Raw genomic sequence first — 8,640 nt, 5'->3', positions numbered from 1 at the left:
GATTCCAAAAACATTAGAATTGATGATAAATGTGCAAACAATTTTAATCAATTGATAAATAAAACAGTAAAACTGCTATTATAAAATACATTGTTCTGACTCCAATATGCTGTTATAATTTAATATTATATTAATGTGGTAAGTTGGTTCGTGTTGTGCCTAAAAAAAACTCCTTTTAATGACAAGTTGTTCCTGCTACTTTCTTACTGTTAAGAAACTGTTTTTTACTGTTTCTTCTCTCTCTCTCTCTCTATATATATATATATACACACATTTTTTCATTGTAAAGTATTTATACTTCATGGTGTTATTTGCTGCACTGCCTTTAATTTATACTGATAAAAAAGTTATTGTATTGCAGTAATATTTTACTGTAATAATGTAACACATTACTGTATTATGACAATGTAATTAGAATAAATATTAAGAATAATGTAACAAACATTCAAAATTTCATTAAAAAAATTGGTAAAATATCTCAACATAAGAAAAAAAATTCATAACACTTATTTATTATTAGGGGACACTATTAACTGGCATACATAGTACTAGCATATTGGCTGTTTATTAGTACTTATAAAGTACATAAAAATGCATAGATCCCTTATCCCGACCCAATACCTAAACATAACTACAACAACTACCTTACTAGCAATAAGCAGCAAATCAGGAGTTTATTGATAGAAAATTGTAAGTTACGGTAATAGTGAATGTATGTGCACTTATCTAAAGTGTTACCAGAAAATCTTTAAATCCTAAAATATGCAAAATATAATTTCCTGTTTTTCTCTTTGTATTTTGGGCTGAAATGTGACACGTTTTTTTATGAATTAAACACTGTTATCTCTAGAATCTGAGTCAGATGTTGCTGTGGTTTCGCTCATATGGCTTTAACCGGAAAGGATGAGGAAAGTAAACAGGAATGTCACAAAACAGCACTGCCACAAACCCTGAGCCAAATACTGAGCTAAAATCAAAATGTGACCACCGCGTCATTTCATAGATTGGTAAAACTTTACAAGAAGTTCCTATTCGTTAGCATTAGTTAATGCATTAGCGAACATTAACCAACAATGAGCAATATACTCCCCCCCCAGCATTTATTAATCTTTGTTAATGTTAGTAAATAAAAACAGTTCTTCATTGTTTGTGCATGTTAGTGCATTAACTCATTTTAGCATAACGTTTTTATTTAAAAAATGCATTAATACAGTAAATATTAAAATGTACAATAACTAAGATTAACAAATGCTATAGATATATTATTCATCATTCATGTTTATGATACTGTAAAGTGTTACCCATAGATTTACTAAAAGCATTCTTCCTCACACTGCATTCACAATATTTGGATGTCAGCTCATTTTTTCATATCGTATCTGCTACACTGAGCCCAGGAACAGTGTGACTTCGTCTTTATCTGAGCAAGAGACAGAATCAGTTGCATTATTGGCCTTTATAATCGTTACAGTCTTTTATGAGCCCTATATGCGTATGTGCTCCAGTAAAGTGTGTGGTTGGGTTTTGCTGTCTGGCTAATAAAGGACACATTCATTACACAATAAAAGCAACAGATGCGTAAAGAGACCTGCCCTTAATGATCGCATCATCAAAACTGGCTTGTCACTTTGATCACTGCGTATATGAGTGCGGCAAAAGGTTACAATGATTTTCATATGATAGGGCGTGCTATAATGGTTTAAGGATTTATCATGATTATTTTGCTCAAAAATATTATCACGATTATACACGATTATTTCATTTTTACATTTTGCAGATTTAGTCACAGCAAACAATGCAAATGACTGCATGAAAGAAAACAGACTGGCTGTAGTAAACTTTCATTTCAGCAGAATATAGATCGCTAAACTCCAACTGTTTTCAGCTCAGAAGTTTTTTTCTGTAAAGTAGAGAGAACGCACGCATGCGCATAGTAGCCAGGTTCGGAAGATTAAATAAACCACTGTGCAAAAAAAAATATGGGGGATATAAACTCTTGAAATCTGGCAACCGAAAACTTGTGGAGGCTTGTAACCAATGCAGATATCGCAGACGAGTATATAAATCGTGATTATCATGATGATATCATGCAAAAATTTATTTACTAATTTTTTTTTTTAATTGCATTAATCAAATGTGAGTGAGCGTGGAGGTTTCTGGCCAAATGCTGCATTTGAGCTGTCATTTTCTGCCTGCAGTTCCAGTGTTACAGGATGAGTTATGCACAAGGGTTTAATACTTATGCTTTGTGTTTGTTCAGATCAGCAAGCATGATAAAAGTGATGCTTGAAAAGAGAAACGATGAAACGAGTGGTTGATGTGATGCACAGTAGGTGTCACTGACCCTCTGCAGCTGTTCTCTGAGTCTGTGGCTCTGTCCGCTGTGCTCCTGCTTCAGTCTGCTCTTCTCTCTCTCCGCCTCGCTCAGACTCTGGCTCAGCCTCTGGACCTGCGCCTGCAGCTCCTGCACGTCTCGCTCCAGCTCGGACACCTGACTCTCCCACTGCACCCGGCAGTCCTCCAGTTTGACCCGCAGCTCGTACCTGCCCTGCTCCAGCTCCTGAGGACACACACCCATCAGATCCTCACACAAACCAATCTCAGATATCACACTTTAATCCCAGAGTCCACTGCAGACATTTGTCTAACTAGAAGTATCTTTGCAACTGCATATCAACTAGCAGTCATTAGTGTATTAGACTGTTAGTTTAGGGTTAGTAGAATAAATTAACATGTAGTTGCAAAGTTAGGGTGACCATACATGCCGTTTTCCCAGGACGCGTCCTGGCCAGGATTTCTATATTGCCTAAAATATCTAGGTTTTGGCTTTGTTTGCGTGTGCAGACCGATCGGTGTATGACATCAAAGTACCATACAGACGGTTATGCTTTCGAAACGCTCTCGAGTTACTTTGATGTCAAACACTGATCGGTCTGAGCCGTGCTGTTTTTAAGTCGAACACACCTAATATGTATGCGTAATTGCATCGCTTTGACCGTAGATCCCACCTTCTCACACGCCATGATTGGTCCATTATGTACAATGCATGCATGTTATTGGTCAAACTACTTTTCGATCATTACCTTCAGCAAGCATGAAAACAGGAAAACAAAGCCAAAACAAATCCTGGCCAGGACGCGTCCTGGGAAAATGGCACGTATGGTCACCCTATGCAAAGTTACTTAGTCAGTAGAATGTATGACATTTGTTTTGTAATGTATTTTTTTTAGTAGACATTTAGTGAACTTCCAATGACAAAAATTGAATATATATATATATATATGTATATATTAGTGCTGCCAAACGATTAATCGTGATTAATCGCATCCAAAATAAAAGTTTTTCTTTACATAATATATGTGTGTGTACTGTGTATATTTATTATGTATATATAAATACACACACATACAGTATATATTTTGAAAATATTTACATGTATATATTTATATTTGTATAATTTATATTAAATATAAATATATTTAATATAGAAATGTAACATATTTTTCTTAAATATATACATGCATGTGTGTGTATGTATATATACATAATAAATGTACACAACACACACACACATATATTATGTAAAGAAAAACTTTTATATTTGGATGCGATTAATCACGATTAATCGTTTGACAGCACTAATATATATATATATATAATTTATTTATTTTTCACAAAAGTGGTCATAACTTTTTAGGCAAATTACATTAAAAGGTAGATTAGTCTAATCTGAAGTTGAAAATTAAGACTGATTACCACTTTGTTAACTGTTAGTTAGTCAAACTAGTACTTAAGACAGAACTAGGCTATGTTTATGCAACTGACCCCTGATTTCCACAGATGTCAGAAAAGGCATAGTGTACGAAACAACATGAGGGGGAGTAAATAATAACAGCATTTTAATTTTCCGGGAGACCTATTCCTTTATGGTAACATATTTGATATTCAAAGGCATACAACTTTTAAAACTGAATCGGATTTGCAATAATTAATTGTAAATAATTAAATGAGAAAACACCAACATGAAAAACCTGTTCTCATTTCGGATCTCATATGAAAATGCTAAAACTATGAAAAGAGCAGTTAAATTTACTGTTGCATTACATTTCGAATACCTGCCTAAAATATGCATTTAAAAGTAAAAATGTCTGATTGTATTAGATAAAGAATCAAAGCAAGTGCCAAGAGCTCACTGTTCAAAGAAAAAAACTTTTTTTTTTCTCTCCAAGTGTTGAGTTTATAGTTATAAATCAACAGAGCTTGTAAACACCTGCGTGAACCTGATGGGAACTGACTAAGCAGCTAAAAATATCAAGACACCTGTTACATAAAAGTAAAATTAGTTTTGAGAAATACGATAATTTACATTTAAATGCCTTTAAACGGCCTTAAGTGTTCAAAAACATGTCAGGACCACTGTGCATAAAGTATTAGACATGCAATATAATAACATAGAGATATAGAGACATAGGTTTAAAAATGAATATTACGCTTTATGTTATTAATATTATGACTCTCCCCGCGTCGCTCACCTCCAGCTGCTGCGTGTATTTGTGCTGAAGCGCGTCTGTCTCCTGCTTCAGCTGTCTGTTCTCCAGCAGCAGAGCGTTGCCCACCTGAGCTGCCAGAAGAACCTCGTCCTCCTTCTGCCGAAGCGCTGCGAACAGCTCCTCGCTGTCCTTATACACCCGCAGACCTTCAGCATTACTCAACTCATACGAGTAAAAGTCTTCCTCCACTTCCATCTTATGTGCTTTATAACACAGCTCTTCTCCCAGACTCATAGCGCCCGTGTTATGAGCGGAACTGATGAGTACCTCAGGTCTCCACGGGTGAGAGAGAGAGACAGAGAGTGGGTGAGGAGACTCTGGTTGATACTCGTGGGTTTGTTTGCAGACGGATGATGGAAAGGAACTCGTGTGGGTGGGGCTTAAGAAAGTTTCAGGTGACTCGTCTCTTTAAACCTTTAAAAAAAAAAAAAAAAAAAAAAAATATATATATATATATATTGCAATAATTTACAATTATGATAAAATAGTTAGATAGTGTTGATGGCATATTTCACATTTTATTTTTATTTTTCAAAAACTAGGCTTAGGGTATGGGCTTATTGTTGCAAAACATGTTCATAAAAAGAAAGTTTCACAAACGGTTGAAATAAGATCCACAAATAAGTGTAATACATTTCACAAAAGTGAAACGGATTCACAAATAAATAAAATAAAATAAAAAGCGGTGGTGGGAAATACAAAAGGGGGCGGGGCTTCCACTCAAGGTTACAGCTCACTTTTTCAGTCTCCGCCCATTTGGACTGCTGCCTGCAAGTGTTCAAACTCACGAGCAGGTGGACTCCACCCACCATTCTAGTCAATGACACTTCAGATTGTTTATCAGTGCAGCAGCAGACTACAGCAGGAACTGTGTGAAATCTCACTCCCCTGCTTGCACTTTTACAGTGTGCTCTGAGGTGTTTCAGACATGAAAGATTATTTATATATTTTTACGTCTACACTGTTAAAACAACAACAAAAATACTAGTAATTTCTGAGTGAAAATTGTATCTACACCATTTTTTTCTTCAGTGATCACAGTGTTAGCTATGCATTTCATATTTAATGAAACTGTGAATGATTAATATGTAATGCTATCTGTTAGAATTATCATTACTCTTTGGAACACTGCTTGTCCAATCAAATTTGTGGGCTAACTAGAGATAAGATAATACATTGATAAGTAATATAACAGTCTACAGGAGACCGAGGTGTAATCTCATGTGGCTTTTTATTTCTCATATTCTAACATTATTTTATGCCTTCATAAAATACAAAACTACTTTTTTTTCTTATAAGATAAGATAGTTACAATTACAATATTCCTGTAGGCCCTTGATCCTCTTGGACCAAGACCTATATATTTGGAACTAATTTTATATATTTGTAAATTCATGAATACCGCATCAGAGTATTGAAAGAGGTCCATAGGCTAACATACACTTATTTCTTTGTTTAGTTTTTAAGCAGAAATCATGACTGTTCAGATATAGTTATCCAAGCTTTTTGAGTTATGACTATTTCTAATGAAACGGAGTTCGAGAAACCTAATAATTTGTATCAGAAACACAAATTATTAAGATTATTACTAAAAATAAATAAATACGTTTGTGTTCTGGCTCTGAAACCAATAAATAGCTAACATAGCACATGCCAAAAGTAAATGAACTAGCATGTAATTTTGTTTATTACTGGCAGCGGCACAATCTTTTCCCATACAACTATTCATGTAGCCACCCACAACCTAACCACAGCAATACTCTTTAGCACAACGCTAACCACAACACACTCAACATAACAGAAACTCTTTTAAATGTCAAACATAACAGCGTTAAACTCACTAAAACACTTAAAATAACACTTGATTTCAAGATTTAAGCTCTCTGGGTCGAGCTAAACCTCTGGGAGTCAAAAAAAGTCACACAACTAGTTTCACCCGTTTTGTTTAAACTTTTATTTAAAACATTTTTCGCCAGACACGATGCCTATTGTGCAGTACTGAGACATTTAAAAAAAAAAAAGACACGTTTTCCCATTGAGTCCTCGTCGATTGAATGAAACATTCTTTGATATCAGCTGCAGCCAATGCTGAGAATGCCGACCCGTGCCACTCATGTCAACTAACAGAACACACAGAGGTATGAACACATTCTACAGTATTGGACTGGCGTTTTTTATTCAATAACTTCTTTTTTCCAAACATGTACACAGAAATTTCAATATACAGTGTGTATGCGTGTATATATATATACACACACACACACACACACACATATATATATGTATATATATATATATGTTGGTGTATATGATATTCTCTAAAAAGTCAAGGGCATGGGACATGGCTGCTGTGCGCTTAAAGAGAGGAAGGTAGGTTTCTGCTGTATCATTTGGAGTCCACACGAAGGGTTCAGGATCTGCTAGACAGACAGTGGAAGGTTATACGAGGGTTACAGAGCATCTCCAGTGCATTTCAGTCGAGCATGTTGGGAGAAAGAACGTGTGGGAGCTGCCACCAAACACTTATTGAGCTTCACAATACTGCAATTCTCCCTATTCAGAAAGAAGGGAACGAGAGCCAAAAAGTGTGAAGAACACTACTGGAGCTAACACGGCACCTCAATTTGTTTTGCGACGTTTAATCACGGAAACTCTTGACCTCATGACAGACGCTCTGGGTGGAGTTTCCTGTTATGAAAGTTGATTTTTATTGTGTTTTTTGATATAATAATAGTATTGAAGAGACACACTGTTCTCCCTCCCAACAGTACTCCAGATGAAATAGGATGAGGGAATGCGAAGGGGTAAAATTTCAAAATAAAGGCCCCATGTAGAAACACACCGTTGGGTAAAAGTGTTGATCAGGTTTTTAGTCTCCAGTCCTCAAAAGGCTCTAATTCTACATCAACACTCTTACTTTGGGACACGTCATATACACTTGCCCATTCTTTGGTACAATTCAGTTCATTTATCACAGAGCTAAACATCCAATTCAAACTATGCAGCTCCACATGAATGGAAACATTAATGACAAGAGCGTGGGGAGGGTCGATCCAAGAATTTGCGAATAACATTCCTAGTTCCTTTTTTTAAGTCAAGGCATCACCAATGTGATTCTTCCCCATGTATCTACAGGTTTGAGTACTGTAAAGTGTGCGCGTGTACACGAGGAAGAAAGCGTGTGGGAAACAGAGACGAGCAGAATGTGAGAGTGGATTCGGAGGGATGTGTGTGGACTTCAGACCTCTACATCATACCCAGCTGCATCAGAGAGTTGGCATATGCCATCGGCTTGACATTTGGATGAGGCTGAGGAGGGAAAAACAAAAAACATCAGTTTACAGACTGCGTTTATCACAGGAACACATGCCAAATCAGTAATTAAATGACTCTTTTTTTTTTTATATTATTACATAAATGATATTAAAAGGGTTTTTGCAGGTTTCATGAAGGTAAATTTAAATTAAAAATTAGAGCCCGACCGGTATGGGTTTTTCGGGGCCAATACCGATATTAGGGAGTAACAAAAGGCCGATATCAATATATCGGCCAATATTCTTTGTGTATATTATAGTACAGTACCAGTCAAAAGTTTGGACACTTTCCCATTCGTGTGTCCAAACATTTGACTGGTACTATATATAGAATACAGCATTTACATAAACAGAATATATATACATAAACACATTTTTTGCAATGATCACTCAAATGTGGTGATCAAACACTTATAATGACGTGACAAAGATATGTAATGATGGAGGCAGGGCATTTAACAATTTAACAATGAACTTTATTATCCAAAATGAGTCTGACATCAGTGCACTGAACAGTAAAGTTGAAGTTTATTCAACTTTAATTCAATTCAATTCCATTTACCTTTATTCCTTTGAAGTTTATTTCACTTCGGAACATTCATTCACGGATTTGTGCTACTGTCTTCACACACAGACGAAACTTACTAGAGAAGTGTGACATAATATACCTCTGTTAATAAATACAATATAAATTCACGTCTCACGCACTTTAATGCCCTTTGATCGTAACGTGTATGTTCCCTTGGAACTGGAATCATGGCGGAATATCATGTGAA

At 35.7% G+C, this 8,640-nt stretch overlaps 2 protein-coding genes across 2 annotated transcripts in view; both read right to left on the bottom strand.

Annotated features, from left to right (window-relative positions):
- Positions 1 to 2,126: 2,126 nt before the first annotated feature.
- On the bottom strand, positions 2,127 to 4,866 carry LOC107746186 (bicaudal D-related protein 1-like). The gene is made up of 3 exons (XM_016560299.1): positions 4,533 to 4,866; positions 2,345 to 2,560; positions 2,127 to 2,192 (listed from the first exon to the last, which is right to left on the bottom strand). Exons 1-3 carry the CDS (start codon positions 4,782 to 4,784, stop codon positions 2,127 to 2,129), a joined length of 534 nt encoding a protein of 177 aa, XP_016415785.1. The 5' UTR covers positions 4,785 to 4,866.
- A 1,956-nt stretch (positions 4,867 to 6,822) lies between these two features.
- Positions 6,823 to 8,640, bottom strand: part of LOC107746184 (serine/threonine-protein phosphatase 5-like) — a 26,191-nt gene continuing 24,373 nt past the window's right edge. The window contains exon 13 of the mRNA XM_016560298.1: positions 6,823 to 7,859. Coding sequence (XP_016415784.1) covers positions 7,797 to 7,859 — 63 coding nt within the window. The 3' untranslated portion in view covers positions 6,823 to 7,796. The remainder of the gene's footprint in view (positions 7,860 to 8,640) is intronic.

This window comes from Sinocyclocheilus rhinocerous, unplaced genomic scaffold (genome assembly GCF_001515625.1).
Source record: "Sinocyclocheilus rhinocerous isolate Xijiao unplaced genomic scaffold, SAMN03320098_v1.1 scaffold2694, whole genome shotgun sequence".
Lineage (NCBI taxonomy): Eukaryota > Metazoa > Chordata > Actinopteri > Cypriniformes > Cyprinidae > Sinocyclocheilus > Sinocyclocheilus rhinocerous.
The sequence above is the reverse complement of the archived record's forward strand: the minus strand, read 5'-3'. Positions and strand labels throughout refer to the sequence as shown.

Excerpts from the sequence above, each read along its gene's own strand:
- LOC107746186 (XM_016560299.1), bottom strand. The coding sequence starts at position 4,784 with ATGAGTCTGGGAGAAGAGCTGTGTTATAAAGCACATAAGATGGAAGTG. Across the intron at positions 2,561-4,532 it reads AATACACGCAGCAGCTGGAG|GAGCTGGAGCAGGGCAGGTA; the intron begins GTGAGCGACGCG and ends GTGTGTCCTCAG. Across the intron at positions 2,193-2,344 it reads TCAGAGAACAGCTGCAGAGG|GCAGAAAATGACAGCTCAAA; the intron begins GTCAGTGACACC and ends CTGGAACTGCAG.